Source organism: Calliphora vicina, chromosome 2 (assembly GCF_958450345.1).
Source record: "Calliphora vicina chromosome 2, idCalVici1.1, whole genome shotgun sequence".
NCBI classification, from domain to species: Eukaryota; Metazoa; Arthropoda; class Insecta; order Diptera; family Calliphoridae; genus Calliphora; species Calliphora vicina.
In genome coordinates this window covers 69,192,234-69,211,516 of record NC_088781.1, presented here as the reverse complement: position 1 = coordinate 69,211,516, position 19,283 = coordinate 69,192,234, and the positions used below count along the sequence as shown (strand labels likewise).

General features: G+C 30.7%; 1 protein-coding gene across 1 annotated transcript; it reads right to left on the bottom strand.

Annotated features, from left to right (window-relative positions):
• Positions 1–1,313: 1,313 nt before the first annotated feature.
• Positions 1,314–17,846, bottom strand: LOC135950520 (uncharacterized). Its single transcript, XM_065500057.1, has 5 exons — positions 17,486–17,846; positions 12,193–12,549; positions 11,999–12,132; positions 11,714–11,927; positions 1,314–1,553 (listed from the first exon to the last, which is right to left on the bottom strand). The coding sequence occupies exons 1-5, from the start codon at positions 17,711–17,713 to the stop codon at positions 1,314–1,316; spliced, it is 1,173 nt and encodes a 390-aa protein (XP_065356129.1). The 5' UTR covers positions 17,714–17,846.
• Positions 17,847–19,283: the final 1,437 nt, after the last annotated feature.

The following is a 19,283-nucleotide window of genomic DNA, read 5'->3' as shown; positions in this document are numbered from 1 at the left end:
ATGTGATCTTGAGGCGTGATTGGGCCGTTTTTTCGAAGATGAGGCTGGAAATGGGGTAACGGTCAATGGATCACGCTATTGCGAGATGTTAACAAGTCAATTTTGGCATATTATTGATGACGTGGATATCACTGACTTGTGGTTTCAACAGGACGGTGCCACATGTCACACCGCCAATGAAACGATCAATTTATTGCAAACCAAATTTCTCGATCGCATAATTTCACAAAAATCAGCAGTTAAGTGGCCAGCTAGATCGTATAATTTAACACCACTGGATTATTTTTTGTGGGGCTATTACAGCCTTAAAACTCAAAATCCGTATATATCACACACTAGAGTGACAGCCGATTTTTTTTTTAGATTTCAAAGAGTGCCGGGTGGAATATTGTGACGCTAGGCCTAAATGTTAAGTGCTGAAAATTTGAGCCAAATCGGGCAACGATTTCTGGACGCGCATCGAGGTCAAAGTTCAGATATATGCAAAATTATACTATTTATATGGAATAATTATGTGAAACTCGTTAACTTTCTGCATTGTTTTCTAGAAATATGTAGATTTATTTATATTAATGAATATTACATTAAAATTTTTTTTTTGGGAAATTAACCCTGTATCTCCTTTGGGTCAAAATGACCCAAAAACTGTATTATCGCTAAAATAAGAGAAAAATGCAAATTTTTCAATATACGCAATATATAAACAGGTTGAGTTATTATAAATTATGTGGAGAAACATCTAAAAAATTCACAATTTTAGAAAAAAAATTTTTTTTAAAAAAATCTATCAATAGAATTAAAAAAATTAGCATTTTTGTACTTAGGTAACCATGATGCATCAAATCTATATAGTGGTTAGTGAAGCCTAATTACAATTTGTAACCTGTAGTCTATTATTATTAGTGAGGCTCTACGCTCTGCGACCCAAAGGATCTTTTGCAGCCTTAAACTTTTCATTCTAACAGATTAAGACAACGTATAAAGCCAAGTATTCCATTTGGTGAGAGATCAATTATGTCCCATAGGGCCATTAAGGCCCTTCCGAGCCACTTAGTTCTGCATATTGCCAGCATTGGGCAGTCGCATAGAACATGTTCAGAGGTTTCGGCCTGGAGTCCACTGTGCACTGTTCATTCTCAACGTTACCTATATTTGTGATATTTTAAACCACAGTGTCCGGTGAATAATCCAGTAAGTATCCTCAAGTCACCATTTGCGAGCGATAGCAACGACTGGGATCTACGTCTGGATAGGGTTATGAATCGTTTGGACTGTCTTAGTCCTGGTAAATTATCCCAAAATTGGGCAAATTCCTATTCAACCCAAGAACGAATACGTTCAGGACCTATAAACGAGCGTCTATCACCCTTGTTGGCAAGACAATCAGCGCGTTCATTGCCAGCGTGACCTTCATGGCCAGGTACCCAGCACAATGTAAGTTCATTGTATGCGCCGAGTTCATTCAAGGATGTCCAGCAGTCCATAACAACACCAGACCTCACTTCATATGATGATAGTGCTCTAAGAGCAGCCTGACTATCAGGCACTGTAGTCTAGGAAGTGATTCTGAGTCGACAGAGATTATAAAATATTATGTGTCCATTACAAAAGGATGGGGAAAATCCTTTTGTAGTGATTTTTCTCCATCCTTTTGTGGAATAAGAAAACAAGCTTAATTATTAATATCCAATTTATTTGGGTTAGAAAAATACATTGCAAAATAATAAAAATTGACTATATAAATTAGGTAATAACTTCTAACAGCGTAGTAAGCATAAGCCAGATTTATTAAAAATATACATATAAGTTAAGAGGAAAAAATATTACTCCAATAGTTAAGCATGGAGGAAGAAGTGTAATGGTTTGGGGCTGCATATCAGCAAAAGGCGTTGGAAAACTAGTATTATGAACAAGGATGTTTATTTGAACATTTTGAGATATATGTAATTTGAAACAATCTGCCGGAAAAATGGGAATTGCAAGAACTTTTGAATTGTATCAGGACAATGACCCTAAGCATAAAGCCCACGTTGTTCGTGAGTGGTTGCTTTATAATTGTCCAAAAGTGATTAATACGCCTGCTCAGTCCCCAGACATGAATCCCACAGAAAATTTATGGGACTATTCATATCGCCGAGTCCGCGGAGACCCCGTTTCTTCGAAAACGAACTCTAAAAAAGGCTGCAGGAAGAATGGGATAAAATCAGTATTGATTACTTGCAAACAAATTTGTATAACATGCCAAATACTCTTATAAAAATAAGGCCTATCCAACCAGATATTAAATAATTTTTTTAAATTTGAATTTAAACAATAATGTTATACTATGTGCCAAAAAAAATCGAATATTAATGAAGTGTGAATTATTTAAGTTTTTTGTTTTTGTTTTTATTTATGTTGTTTGTTCAATATTCAGAATTCGGAAATAAGTTTTTTTGATCTCTTAATATGTCTTATGAATAAAAATAAAATAATATCACCCGTTTTTTATTATTTTCTATTATTTTTTTTGACTTTTAATAACTGGAATAAAAAAAAAACGAATATTAATGAGAGCCACTGTATATTTTTACGAGAAACCTGATTATGGACCTAATCTTAAACCAAATATTCGCTTGAACTTTACAGATTTGATTGCAAATTGGTTTATAAAATTGTTCCCACCTTATTTTAACATTACATTTCCGCAGTTCAAATTCTAAATATCAAAACAATAAGGCTTCTTTTCAAAAACAAATCTGGTTTTAATTTTTGTGTAATTTATTTTACGAATATGTCAATGTACATTGTACATACATACATATGTAAATATTCATACGCACCTATTTATGCATGTAGACGTTCGTCCGTGTGTATTTTATTAACACAATCAATATTTGTTGAATTTATTTGCCAAATAAAATTAAATGGCGTTTCAATATAAATATTTATTTTTGAAAATACATATTAGCGGTATTCACAATGTAGAGTACTTGGCCTAGTAAAAAAGCAGAAAAGCTATTTATTGACAAACATTTCAATTTCTAATGTATGTATTTTGTTTTTAGTTTTTTGATATTGTGCTCTTTTACTACATTACCAGGCCAAGTACTCTACATTGTGAATACAGCTATTAACATTTCATAACTTTAATTATATTTGTTGACAAACATATTAGATGAACATATTCATAGGCTAACACACGATAAAAATATAGAAGGTAGTTTCCAAAGTGTATAAATATTGTACATACTTTGGTAGTTTCAATCAAAATACATGCTAGTCAATGTACATCTCAGCTGTTGTAGGAGACAGTCACGAACTAGTGATTTTACCCATCATTTAGGGTGACAACTAGCTACGTGACTATTTTTTTTTAACACGTGCATGTCCTAAGGTTTGTAAACAAACCTTCCTTCGACAACTCTCCAATAGTGTTGGTGGGTAAAATAAATACTTTTTAAAGTGCAGTACAAAATTAAAGTTTAAAGTGACTTCACTATAGTTTACTAACATACACTAAAGTGACTATTGACTTCACGCTATGTTACATGGGATATCAGTATACTTAATTAAAAATAAAAATAAACTGTATGAGAATTATATCAACACAATTTATATAAAACCAGTCTGTACGAAATAATCACAAAACGTTTAAAGTAACTACTATCCAGATTACTTAGAAACACTTAAGTGACAGTTGTCTTTACGGTAGTTTACCTGGAATGTATAAAGTAACCAATTGTCGTCTCTCTGTACTACAAAGAGCACATACGTGCTAAATGCCCCAAAATATATAAATTGGAGTCAGCCAAGTCATAGGACATTAGTGACAATTACTGCCTATAATTGATACATTGACTACTTGTTTAACTGCTGGGATGCTAGTCGTCTCTATGTATAATTCTCTATGAAAATATTACTAAGTTTACAGTATGGTCTCAAAATGTACATGTACAGAGGCGAGCAAAAGTTTAAAATCAAAATAAAATAAAATGAATATGGGCATTTCCTGGGGTCACATTCTTTGATGTCCAAAGAATGTAGAAAAAATACTTTTCCTAGCATTTTTTTTGCGATTCGATAGTATTTTGGTAGCTCTATGATGAATACAAAAGATGTATTCCATCGACTTTACGTTTTCATAATGATAGTTATAAACATGTGGTAACGAACGTACGCAAAATAGAAGTAAACTTTAGCTGACAGTAGTGAAATGAAAAAATCTGCGAAAAGGAACGCAATATTTAAAAGCGATTAATTTATTTTAAAAGTGTACTAATGTAGGTCTATATCCGGTATTTACGCAATAAAATATCTCTATTGGTTTTTGTTTAATTGGCTTAAGTACCGGTCGCGCACGTACGGGTCGCGACCGTATGATTTTTCCATATGTTTTTTTTATTATTATCACCGTGCATTTTCTCATAAATATCTTCAAATTTCCTTAACAAACAAGTAAGAAAGTATGGTCAAGCCCGACCATATAATACCCTACACTAAGTCACATTTTTGTTTTAAAAATTCAATAATTTATATTCGTGAGTAATTTTTTTAGTGGGCCTTATATGGGAGCTATGACCAATTATGGACCGATCACCATGAAATTAGGTCATGTGATTTATGTCTATATGAAAGTTTACTATGTTGAATTTTGTGTTTATACCAACATTTTTAAGCGATTTATGTACGTTAAAGTGATTTTCGGAAGCGGGTCTATATGGGAGCAATGACTAATTATGGACCGATCGTAACACAATTTGGTGACATGAATTCGGTATATATAAATCTTATTTGGAACGTTATTTGTGTATATACCTATATAAATTAAACATTTATGACCGATAAAGTCCAATTTCGGGAGGACATTTGTATGGAGGCTATGTGAAATAATGGATCGATTTCAGTCAACAGGCTTCGTTCTTGGGTCGAAAAAAATTATATGTACCAAATTTAATCGAAATATCTTCAAAATTGCGACCTGTACTATGCGCACAAGGATTACATGGACATCCAGCCAGACGGATGGACGAACATCGTTTCAGATCGATTCAGAAAGTTATTCTGAGTTACAGAATATCAATGCATCATTCTGATACGTGTTAAGAAAATAAATGCATTATTTATGAAAAAAAATTACTTACGGTCACGAACGTACGAAATTTTGCAAATAAAAAAAACTTTATTTAATTGTAACCCAGAATTTAATTTTTATTTACAAATTAGTGGCACCGAACTTAATTAAAATGGGTTCTGTCTGGCTCCAGTTGACGTTTAATGCAAAGCAATTACAATAAAATTATGTTTTCGGTCGCGAACATACGATTAAAATTAACCGTTAATCGAACTTTTTTTGTTCTCCTTACACTTTTCTCTTCTTAATTGATTGTAATAGAGTGATTTTGAAGAAGAGTGCAAACATAATATATTTTTTACATGTAAAATAATTAAATATAAAAATGTCTTTAGAACTAGCTTAAAAAGAAAATATAAAATTTTCCAGTTTCCAGCCCAAATTTCTCAATTAAAACAGTTGAGATTTGTTATGAAACTATTCTATTATAAAAACATAGACTGTTTTTTTATAATTATAAAAAATAAAACACGATGATTATCAACATTTTATTTTTCTACCCTGGTAGACCATTCAGGGGAAATGCCCATATGTTGTTTAATACATTTTTTATGCAACATGTCTTATTGTAAACATATAATATTCCATTTTAAGTCTTATTTTCTTCAATCGAATAGATGGAACCAACATCTAAATTCTGTTATGTATGCGTCAATATATTTTAAATAAATTTGGTTGTAGTATATGGTAGATATTGCTAACAAATCTTAAAAATTATTCTTTTTTTTATTAATTTTGAAAATATTTTTGGGAATTATTGGATTTGTAATAATATTATTATGTACGTACCTATGTATATTTGAATTTTTTTAGAAAATCCCTGTATAAAATTTCTTTAACAGATATGTTTAAAAAAACATGTTATTGCATAAATAAAACTTAACAACATAACTGATGACAACTATTTACATATAAAATTCTTTTAAACATATTTTATCAGAAAAATGCATAACATTAAAAATTCTCAGATTTAAGAACAAAATATTACAACAAAATTGACACAATCTCAAATATATCACGCTTAACCAGTTTCAGTTTTAATCGACACTGTACATAGAGTATTTGTTTTAGCGATCTACGGATGGTTGGCAAATGTGTCGTAAATATGTGTGTATGAAATACTTGACAATGAACTTGAAGTCTGAACAAAACAATTGAGCATTAAATATGATTTGAAGTAAAAATTGGTTCATTATTTACTTTATTAAAAAGATTCCATTCATTGGAATTTGTACACTTTTTAGAGAGAGACTGTGAGTAATTGCGCTTTAAAACGTATTACAGTAAGGTTTTATTTGGGCGTTTTGAAAAAACCATAAAACAGATTTTGAAAAACGACTGAATCAGAATAAAGTATTGTAAATAGAGATGCTAATCGGGACTGAATCCCGAAATCCCGACCCGGGGTTTCGGGATTTTCGGGTAATCTAAAATCCCGAAAATTATAAGAAAGAAACGTACATATGTATATGTAATATGTAATTATAATTATGTCTTTACAATTGACAGTAAATTTTTTCTTTAGCAATTAATTTTAATTAGATACTAAAAAGCATACTATGGCATCTATGGTTCCATCTGCCATTCTGGAACGAAATTTTTTTTCGACATATGCTGCTGACGAAAAACATCTTTCACATTGGCAAAAACAAATCTGCAAATCCTCTTGTTCCTTCAGAAATAAAATGATTTATTTCTTTTGCAAGTTGCAAATCTACATTAAAATTGGTTTCGTTATTATACCCTTCACCTTCGTGAGAAGGGTATATATAAGTTTGTCATTCCGTTTGTAATTTCTTCATTTTCAATTTCCGACCCTATAAAGTATATATATTCTGGATCCTTATAGATAGCGGAGTCGATTAAGCCATGTCCGTCTGTCTGTCTGTTAGTTGAAATAAATTTTCTGAAGACCCCAGATATCTTCGGGATCCAAATCATCAATAATTCTGTCAGACATGCTTTCGAGAAGTTTGCTATTTCAAATCAGCAAAATCCGTCCATAAATAACGGAGATATGAGAAAAAAACCGGGACAACCTCGATTTTTGACCTATTTTTGATCTATATATGGATTACTAAGTCATTAATATAGACAATATGGATATCTAATGATAGATATTTCAAAGTCCATTGCAACGATGTAGATAAGGCTATAGTAAGTTGGACCTACAATGGGTCAAAATCGGCAAAACTATTTTTTGACCCGAATTTTTTTTTCATCAAAAAATTTTTTTTGTCATACATTTTTTTCCCAATAAATAAAAATTTTAAAAAACAATTTCGAAAAAATAATTTAAAAAAAAAATTAAATTTTGTTTACCTAAAAATATTTAAAAAAATTTATTTTAAAGTATAATTTGGTGAAGGGTATATAAGATTCGGCACAGCGTTACTTGTTGTTATTTTGGGTTCTTAACATTTATTAATAATATCTTTTAGCTTTTGAGCAATCGGAATATTTTAATTTTATTCGAGCTCCTCATCTGAGATAAAATCAATTTCGTTTGAAGAGGATTTAAATTGAGTTTTGTTAAATAACTTATATAAAACAGGTGAAGAATGAATTTCCAGAGCCCCACTCAAGGAAAACCAAAAATACCGCTTTCTTTTATTAACTATGTTGTAGCAGGAGTTGGGCTTAACAATTTTGCTGAACATCACTTTGCGGGTATGTATAATGTCAAAATGCATGAAAATGGCACACAAAAATTACAATTTCCCCCATTTATTTATGAAAAACGGGATTTGGAAAATCTCGGGATTTAAAATTAAAAAATCCCGAAAACCCCGGGATTTTCGGGAACGAGATTCCCCGTTTGGCATCTCTAATTGTAAATCAATTAAAGTGTTTTTTGTTTTATTGAGGTAACAATGAAAATGTTGTTGTTTCGAGAGTGTTTGAAAAATTCATTTGTTTTTATTCGTCTCAGATGTTCGTGTTGCTAACAGGAAGATCGTGTTCTCTGTGTATACAAAGTTATTTCATTATTTGCAAGGAAATTATTAACGTTATATACAATTATAAATTTAAAGATACGTATTAACTCTTTCAACATAAAAACAAATTAGTTAATGATACGCTTAATTTGTTTTAGGTATTTTTTTAGTTTTGTTACCACACTAACACCTATGAATCGTGTTAGTGTGGTAACATTTTAAGAAAAAAGTAGTAAAACAATTTTTAATCAAAAATAGAAAAAGGAAGTAACAAAATCCAATTAAATTTAAAAACTACTTTCAATCCGTTTTTGATGTATCCCAAATATTTGTGTTTTTTCGTTGCTACTGCTTCTTAAATTGTGGTTTTTTAACACTGTCCAAATTGGTTACATATTAAATGTTGTAGCTTTACTACATACCTCTAGATGGCGTCTTTAGAAATAAAATAAACTATCATAGACACGAACCCAACAATAAAGGCTGTGTTTAATTGTCACAGTCAAACTCTCCAACAATAACTACACAGAGAAAAATTATTTCTATCTAATGATATGTATTGATGGCTTTTATTTTTTATATAATATGAATGTGTCATAATATCGTCGCACAGTGGGGTACACATTTCTATTTATTTAAATTAAATTGCAACAGTAATTTTTTAATAAATTTTTACAAAAACTGAAAAAAATACATTTTTCCCCTTGTAAATGCATCTCAAAACTTCAGAGGGCTTGCGAGCACGTGTTAACTCCAGCCGATTTACCTAAATTTTTTTCAGGATGATTTTTTTACTAATGTTCACCAAATTGGGGGTGAGAATGGCCAAAATCCAACTTTCGTTTATTAAGGCCCACACTAATCTTCCATACATCCTTCACAATTGCTCTAGTTCTCAAATTAAATCTTTAAATTTGTGTTCGAATTTTGTTATTATTTGCAAGAAGGACGCATTCACATAATCAAAAAATTTAAAAGGCATATGATAGATAATTTTGATCAGCCTATGAAATCAATTATATGGGAAGTAAAACAAAATATTTTTAAAATTTTTGATTATTTTATGTTTTCTTTTAAAGGCTTTTATGATTTAAAATTATTCCTTTTATGATTTAAAATTTTATTTTTTTTAATGCGAAACATTTTACATGCTGTTTGACAGCTAGCTGTTGGTTTTAATTTCGTGCGAAAGAAGTGCTGCGTATCAAAGTAAATTAATAAAGTAGACTCAGTAGAACAGCTGACTATTTTTTTTATTCAGTCTGAACTGTCAATTCACTTGTGGTTGTTGTGGCGAAAAATTCAACAAACCCACAAGCAAAAACAACAACTGGCAACTTTGACAGTTCACTTACCTTTTAACAAAAACAAAGTACCTGTTGTTTCTGTAAATGTTGTAGTACTGTCGCTACTTTATTAATTTACTGCGTCGTATGAAAAATGTTCGTGTGGAAAAATGTATTTCACATGTTTTCCACAATAAAAAACAGATTACTGCTTTTGCGAAATTACCAGCAACAATTTTGTGAATTTTTGTAAAGACAACTAGTTATTTCATGCATTCTTTTGTAAGGAGTGGTGGTTACCCAGCACATTATTTTATTTACTAGAATAAGTACTTATTTTTATACAGGCTGGTAATGAACTTTTGCATTTAGCACAGCTATCTAGTGTGTTTGACTGGAAAACGGGAGGTTAGTGGTTCGCCACCTGTCAAAGCCATTAATTTGTTTGTTCATATCATATTCATTTATATGTTGATGTTAAAACTATTGTTAACTTACAATAAAATAACTCGTACATGGAGCAGTGAGTTAGCAGCTTGACTATCAAACACAAGCAAATAATGCGACTGTTCGATTCCCACACAAGGCAATATTTTTTGTGTTTTTTTATTGTAAGTACATTTGTAAGCTTGACCCATGAATTTTTTAAAAATCTCGAACAAAGATAAGTAGTGTTTCAGTCAAATAATAAGTAGTTATGCCTTGGCTCCAATGTTACTTGCTGGCTTAAGCTAGGTACTCTGTTCAAAATTTCGTGCGAAATGCTGTCAAACTACATGTGAAATATTTGGAATGAAATATATGCGAAATAATTTCGCAAAAGCAGTACTCTGTTTTTATTGTGGAAAACATGTGAAATACATCTGGCAACCTTATTTTTCCACACGAAATAACATACGCAGCACTTCTTTCGCACGAACTGTCAAACAGCATGTAAAATTTTTCGCATGAAAAAACCATAGTTTTTCGCAGATATGAACAGAGTACTAAGCTTTACTAAGTAAGTAAAGTTTTTGCTGGGTTATTTCGCATATATTTCATTCCAAATATTTTATAGCGGAGTTCAGTATTAAGTGCGAATGGTATTGCATCATTGCAAATGCAAAATTGTAAATGTTTTTGTGTGTATTTTGTTATTGGATTACGGTAAAATTTTGCATTTGCAATGACCATTCGCACTTAACAGTGAATACCGCTTATATGTAGTTTCGCACGAAATTTTGAACAGAGTACCTAGTAGGGTATTCATTCGACTAATGATCGTTCGATTAATCGAATAATTTATTACGAATAATTATTCCAACAATTTAAAAATGACCATTTTCGAATAACGAATAATTCGAACAATTGTATGTAGAATAATCGAATAAAACGAATAAATGTTCATATACATATATTTAAATTTATTTAATTGCTAAAAATTATCCATAATTTCAAATTTAAATAAATAATAACGACTGACAATAATTGTATTGTTTCAGAAATTCGACAAATAACTAAAGACAAGGGGACTTTCGATCACTGCAGATGAGTGTTCCGATAGCTCCTTCTATAAATATATAAATATTACTGCAAGAAATTACAATTCTAAAAACAAATCTTTCAAAATTTTTAACTTATGACTTGAACCAATGAAAATAAAAGGTACAGAATAAAATATTTGTTATTTTGATATCATTGTCAAGCAAAGATTCTGCAACGTTGATAGAGCTTGATGTATAATACAATTTGTTATAAATAATTTAAAAATAGTGAATAATTAATTTACTTAAGAATTAGTTACTCAATTTAAAACCGGAAACACTTAGTTTATTATAAAAAACACTTAGTTTATTATAAAAAATAAGAAAAAAAAACAAAAAACCACCCCATTCCAAGGTTTTTTGTGGAATGATTTTTAAAATATTTTCAAATTAATATATTTATCTAACCACAGCACCCTGACGGGAAAAAATCATAAACGATGACTTCAAAAAATATAATTGTTTAGCAAAATGGCAATATATTCCAATAAACTATGTTTTAAAGGCTATAGAAAATGTGGTTAGTAAACTGACCACCCATCCGCAAAGAGTTATATGCTCTTCTACAACAATACCAGTCCAAATTCTCTAATTGTGAATAACGCTATTTTAATATTTTCTTTAAATTGATTTTTATTTTGAGGTCTATGATATTACAGATCAGCAAATAACTTATTTTCTGAACTTATTTTCAGAAATCAAGTACTTTGCAAGATAATCTGTAATATCTAAACCAAATACAGATTTACACATTACAAATACTGACGAATATAAAACATACATAAATATGTATGTATATTATATAACATTTAGTAATTGATTAAAGTATCAACTAAATTTATTTTTAAATGCTGTTTTTGGCAATGGTTGGGGCATGGCAGGCAATAGGTAGTAGGTTAAAGTGTGGACACGATGCAAGGTATATTTTGGATATTCCAAAAAGCGAGACAAGTACATGCCTAAACGACGACTTAGAGGACTATTGGGATGTTCTTGTTGTTCCAATCGTAAGTTCTTATCTATATTGTCAGAAACTTTCTTTGGATTAATTAAATAATTAAAACTTCTGAAAAATATTAATAAAAATGAAATGATGTATAGTGAATATGAAGTGAAATAGGCCAACGGAAATCCTACTTTGGAACACCAATTAATGGTTCTTGACTTTTCCTCACCAACTGTTTGGCTTCAATAACTTCACAGTCTTTATCTTTCAATTGTTTTACAAAATGTTCTTCTACTTTTCGATGTTCCGTATTGAGTTCACAGATCTAAAAAACAATGAAACACTACCATATAAATTTATTTAATTGCAAATAAACATGTTCTACCTGTTTTAGGAGCATATTTTTGTGACATTGCAATGATTGAACAGACCGTTGTTCCTTGCAAAGTTCCGATTGCAAATTTCTTTGTTCCATCATGGATCGGAAAAGTTGTGTTTTGGTTTGTACCAAAACTTCATGTAGAGCATCATATTCCTCGTATCTAGTTTTTAGTTCTTGCTCTAAAATGGCTTTGTTCACCTTAAAATTGGACAACTTCATTGAAGTGGATTCACAGAATGCTGTTTTGCTTTTTAAATTATCCAGAGTTCTTTTAAGTTGAACAGTTAATTCATCATTTCGATTTTGTTCCACTCGCATTAAAGTGCTATAGACACGCAATTGATTTTCCCTTCGCATGCACTAAATTTGTAAAAAAAATTTTGGAATTACTCTTATTGTTTATCAGAATAAATTGTAATAATTATATAACTAGAGCCAGACCTTACACGGTTCATATTTTAAAACCCTGTAAAGTCGGAAATTTTTATGAAAAATTAGCAATGTTCGGGATTGAATAACTTTGTAACGCGACATCCGTTTTTAACAAATGAAATTATTATTTAAATTGGGGAAATTGTCCGGGATAACACGCAGAAGGATATTTTTATACCCTTCAGCTTCGTGAGAAGGGTATATATAAGTTTGTCATTCCGTTTGTAATTTCTACATTTTTCATTTCCGACCCTATAAAGTATATATATTCTGGATCCTTATAGATAGCGGAGTCGATTAAGCCATGTCCGTCTGTCTGACTGTCTGTCCGTCTGTCTGTTGAAATCAATTTTCTGAAGGCCCCAGATATCTCCGGGATCCAAATCTTCAACAATTCTGTCAGACATACTTTCGAGAATTTTGCTATTTAAAATCAGCAAAATCCGTCCATAAATAACGGAGATATGAGCAAAAATCCGAGACAACCTCTGAAAATTTCATCAAAAAACACAATGTATTGCATGCTTTGACAAAAAAGCAACAAAACGTAGGTTGGATGTGCAAGCATTGCGTATTTTGTTTTTTTTTTTGTGTTTTGTTTCTTTTGGCGTTGTTGTTGTTTTTTATACAACTAAACCCAGCGGGAAAAAGATGCAGTAAAGAGGCCTTCCTAAATGCCTCATTTTGCAGACACAAGGACTTGCAAAATCATTTTGCCGCATTGCAAAATCATTTCAATTTTACACGGCGTGTCATTGCGAGCCAAGGCCTTGCATACTCGCTGCTGTTAGAAGGCTGAGAGAAGGCCTACTTATGATGGGCTGTTGGCAGCCAACAAGCTCACTTGTTATTAGAAGGGGATTCATAGGGCTTCTTGAACACCTTCTAAGAGCAGGCAGGGTGGAATGAGTATCGGATCTTTTAGAATGTGTAAGTATGCCCTTTAGAAGGCCTACAAATTGAAGTCCTATCATTTTTTCCCGCTGGGAACTTTTGTTTGGTTGTGTGTTGGTTTTTTTGACAAAAAATCAACAAATCGTATGTTTGAATGTGCATGCTTTGCGTATTTTGTTTTTCTTTTGTGTTTTGTTTCTTTTGGCGTTGTTGTTGTTTTTTATACAATTAAACGTATGTTTGGATATGTGTTGGTTTCATTGCCTTGCGTATTTTGTTTTTTCTTTTGGTGTTCTGTTTCGTTTGGCGTTGTTGTTGTTTTTTGTGTTCTTGATAAATTTAGGATGCTGTAAGCTGAAAGTGGGCAATGTACATACACACCTACAGTATTGGCCATAACTAAAGCACCCCCTCAATAGATTTTTTCAAAACATAATTTTTTGGATAAAAAATGCTTTTTGAATTCTGATTTGTATATATTTTATTAACTTATATTGTTAATGTTCATATAACATTCATTTAGTAAAAGATAATTTTATGAACAATTAATTTAAAATGATAAATCATATAAAAACACAAAACGCAACGGACAAAACAAAAGCACCCTCTTATAAGATGTTTAAAAATTTGATTACGCTACTGTATATTTGCATTGTGAGTTGACCGGACTGACAAAGAATGGACTTAAAAATTCCAGAAGATAAAAATAAAGAAAGGCGTAGTGTGTATGATTTAAGTTTTATACAGTTTATTGTAATAAAAACAATGGCATGGAAAAAGTACTCCAGTGAATTTAAAAATAATGTTATTGAAGACTGGAAGACGGGCTTATCACGACATGAATTGAGTAAATAATATTCAATTAACAGATCAGTTTTTTTCAGGCTCATTTCAAAGTTATTGCAGACTGGTCGCATATCAACGGTGCATTCTGGAGGACGTCCGCGAAAATAAATACGATATTATGATTCCTTGATCAAAAGAGCAATTCAAAAAGATCCTACGGCATAATCTAGTCAAGTATGAACATGCTTAAGATTATGCGTTAGCGAAAGAACAATCCGTTGAAGAGTAGTATAAGTCGGATTATTCAGTTGACGACCAGCAAAAAAACCCATTATATCAGCTAAGAACAAGAAAGCTAGACTGTAGTTTGCCAAAGCGCAGATCGACTAGATTGTCCAAAAATGGAAGACAGTACTGTTCACTGACGAATCCAAATACAACTTAAAAAGTTCCGATGGAATAAGGCGTGTACGCAGACCAAAGGAGAAAGACTGAATCCTAAGTATTGTAAATGAACAACTAAACATGGAGGAGGCAATGTAATGGTCTGGGGTTGATTTTCTGGTCAAGTAATTGGGCCAATTCATAAAATTAATGAGATTATGGATCATTTTATGTACCGTGATATAATGAAAGATGTAATTTTGCCTTATGCCAGTGAAGAGATGACACTTAAAGGGAGCTTCCAACAGGATAAAGATCCTAAGCACACCTCAGCAATTTTTAAGATTTGGCTACAGAGCAATAATATTCAAGTTATTCATTGGACTCCTCAATCCCCCAATATCAATCCTATTGAGAACTTGAGGGATATTGTTAATATGAAAATAAAACGTGAAAATTGCCGAAATAAGGATCGGAAATTTTCACGATTTATTTCAAGCCGTTAAAATAGCCTGGGAAGGAATATTGCAAGACAAGATAAAAAACTTAATATCTTCTATGCCTAAGTGATTTGCTTGTGTCATCCAATGCAAAGGATTTGCAACAAAATAGTAATTAAAATTAGTGTTATATTATATCCATCAAGGGGTGCTTTAGTTTTGTCCGTTTCATTTTCTACCTTAAAATATTTTTTGATTTTAAGTTACCACTTATGGAAAGATTAACTTTAAAAGTATTTGTTTATCGATAATAAACATATTAACAACTGAAAATAATACATAATCGAAATTTAAAACATTGTTTTTATAAAAGAAAATATAATATGAAAAAAATTCACTGAGGGGGTGCTTTAGTTATGGCCGATACTGTATATACTAATTAGATAGATAGATTCTTTATTTTCATATTAATTATTGTTTACAATAAGTATTTTTATAAACATATTACATATTAAAATAAAGATTAAACAGCATGGTTTACAAAAAAACCGACAGCTGTAACTACAATTATTCAAAATTAGTAGTTAAATTCATTTATTAACATAGATCTATATTTCAGAGCATTTTTTATATAGTTATAAAGGCTTGTCCAAAAAATATCTTCACCATTAAGTGTTTGAATAATTTCTGCATCATTTAATATTATTTTACCAAAACAGTTTATTCGAATATAGTTAAATATGGGACATCTTCCAATAAAATGTTGGGTTGTTTCTACTTCCTTCATATTACATAAAGAGCATAGCCTTGACGTCTCCTCTCTATACTGATTACCATTTAGCCACAACAGATCAGCTCTTGCCTTTATTATGTAGCTTATTTGATCCTGATTGTAGAATTCATTGCAATAGCTTTGACCTTTGTGAAAGTCCAAAAACTTATAAATCCTTCGTTGACTACTAGCTGCTTTTATTTCATGATCGTGATAAATTCTAGTCTTCATGGTCTCAATAATACTTATGCAGTTGTCGTTCCAGTTTATTTTGCTACTTTCAGAGATTAAAGTTTGAATATTTAATTCCTGCATTTTTTGTTTCATATCTTTAAACCAAAAGATATTTCTTGAAATAATTATATTTGATAATTTGTGAGGGAGTCTTTCATTTTTGTAATCAAACAGCGTTTTAGAAATATATTGCAGGTGAAGACTGTATGTATAAATATGGCCAGCTTGTTGTGCTGTTTCTAAAGATATCACATAGTTGGGTGTATTATTTGGAAGTTTTAGAATACGTTTCGTGAAGTAACGTTGCAATTTGTCAATCTCGTCAAAACAAGTGTTTCCCCATATCTGCGCCCCATAACTTTGTATCGATCTACACACCGCCAAGAAGAATTTCCATTTCGCTTTTACCGATATTTTTTTATTTCCAACAAAATTTTTCCATGTTAAGTTTATACTAACTTTGGCAGCATCGTTTTTCAGATTTATATGTTTGGAGTATGACATTTTTGGGGTCAAAACTATTCTAATTATAAAAAACTATATACTAATTATAAAAAATAATAATGCATCCACAACAAAGGTGGATTCGGCATAGCCGAATATAGCACTCTTACTTGTTTTTATTATTTTTTGTAATAAAAAATATACATCTGAATTATAATTACTGTGTTAAAATTACAATTTAATTGTAACTTTTAACATCTTATTTAGAAGCAAAGTAGATATCGATGGCTTAATATAAAAAAGGCGTAACTCGATTTTTGGTTACTTTACAGGAGGAGGAAAAAACTTAATAAAATCCATAAAATTTTAGACACAAAAAAGTTTTAATGCAATTTTAGACTCACATTTTATTTATCACTTAAATTTTTTTTTATTTTATTTAATATAACTTTGTTTGCCATCGATATGTACCTGAGAGTACCAACTATCAATACAAAAGTGGGGTGAAAAATCGTTTTTGCACAGAGCATAATATAACAAAGTAATGTATCAAAAATGGGTGTTAGTTAAATATACCACTAAGTAAATAGTTTGGGGTTACGCCACTTTTGCACTAATGGCTTCAATTATGTTGTGTAAAAATTCTAAATTGGATTTTCAATGTGTTTTGATGTTATGGTAGCTTTTCTATAACTACTTAAATTGCTTTAGGTATTTTAGTACATTTTTAATGCGGAATTTAATGAAGATTCTATTCCTCTTTACTATTCTTTTCACGCACAGGAAGATACATAACATAATGAGAATGTAACAGTACAATTTATATTCTGAATATCAATTAAATCGGTGGAGCAAAAAAACCCAAACTGCATCGAAACGTTATGGAATGACCCAGTATGTAGTTACTTACTGACTTTTTAATATCTTCCATAGATTGCTTTAATTGTTTCAATTCGTTTCTCCTCTTACGCCAAGCCTGCAGTATTATGAAAGAAAATATTTTCAAACCTGCCACAATTCTGATGTCATGCCTGTTGGGACAACTTGCACAATTGAGGCACCAATCGCCAAAACTTTCATCATTACATACAATACAGTATTCAGATCTTAAATTTGCATTCACATGATTAAAATTCATCTTAAAAAGTTCTATATTTTATTTTGTTCACTCCAAAAATATATCCAATTTGTTGATTTTTCAATTAACATCGATTGCATGAGATGTCTTCCAATTCGTCTGTCTTACTTGAATTTTATATGTATGTACACAAATGTATATAATTATGAAATGATGGTTACTAAATATGGACTGAAAGAGATATAACGTTTTTAAATAAATTCAAATTTAAACAAATACATATGTATGTATTAGGGTATTCAATTAATCTGGTTTCTGGTTTAATCGGTTAATCGAGAAAATAATTAATCGAGGTTTTGATTTAATCGGTTAATTTAAAATTAATCGATTAACCGAATAATTTATATTTTCATTTCAAATTGAAAATACAACAACGAATTTTGTATACAAAAACATAAAAAATGGCAAATAAGGTATTTGAGATCATTTTTGTAAATTTTGCTAATTCACAAGGTGTCCTAATTTCAGAAGTACTAAAATAATAACATGAAAAAATACGACTGTTGTGAACAACCCCTCATAACTAAGTGTGCTATTTCAAATCTAAATCAGCTGATATAAAAAACCGATACAAAATAAAACAATTACAAAAATTTTCTGTTACAATGCCAAGTGAGAAAACTAAAATAATAATTATTTTCTATAGCGTCCATTAAATATTATTCTGCAACCACTTTTACGAAAACAAATAAAAATGTTGTTGAAAAAATAATTGTAAACAAAAACAGCTGATTATCAGAGACCTGTGTCGAACCCTTTTATCGGCGGCGGAGGCTTGTGAAAAATGGTATGGCGGAACTTTTTGACTGCGATTCTTTGTGTCGGCTCCCGAATATTATCAGCGACTCGACGGCTCGGCGTATGCGGCTAGTAGGGGTTCGGCGCAGGTCTCTGCTGGTTGGTTACGACAGCACAATAAACATAGCTTATAGTTTAGGAAATTTTTTGATTGAATAGCAACAATAACAATTTTAAACCATTGTGAAATATTAGAACATTATAACAATATGACATGATAAGAGACCTTGTGAATTGACCAATCGCCCATTTGCTGTTTTTTTGTTGTAACATTGTAAAAATTCATGTTTTCTCGTATATTTGATAAGTAAAAATTTGGGTTAAATACATGATAGAATGATATTAAAATCTCCTATTTAAATTTCTGAAATCGCATGACTTGTTGAAAATTTATTTAAGAAATAGTAAAATGTGATAACATATTCAAAGAGGTTTTTCTCGAAACGACTTTTTTTGAATTATGACGTTGTTGCAGCAAATGAGCGATGTGTGAGTTTTTTATAGTTTTAGTGAGATCTTCTGAAATAATCTTTTATAAAAAGAATATAATTTAAACGATTTTTTCCTTTAGATTTAATAAAACTTTTCTTGGAAAAAACACTCTCGCTGATTGTATATTTTGGTGAAATCAAGAATATTCCTTTTTGGATTGTTTTAGATATTGATTAATTTAATAGTTCAGTTATGATAAAAGACTCATTTCAACAAAAAGTTTCGTCTATACATGTAAATACAAACAACGTTTCAAATACATGTAAATTAAATATGTCAG

Bases quoted from the DNA above. Each gene is read 5' to 3' on its own strand.
- LOC135950520 (XM_065500057.1), bottom strand. From the start codon at position 17,713: ATGAATTTTAATCATGTGAATGCAAATTTAAGATCTGAATACTGTATT. The intron at 12,133-12,192 runs GTAGAACATGTT...ATTGTTTTTTAG, and splicing joins AAAATATGCTCCTAAAACAG to ATCTGTGAACTCAATACGGA. The intron at 1,554-11,713 runs GCATTTAAAAAT...ATCACTTCCTAG, and splicing joins CCCAACCATTGCCAAAAACA to ACTACAGTGCCTGATAGTCA.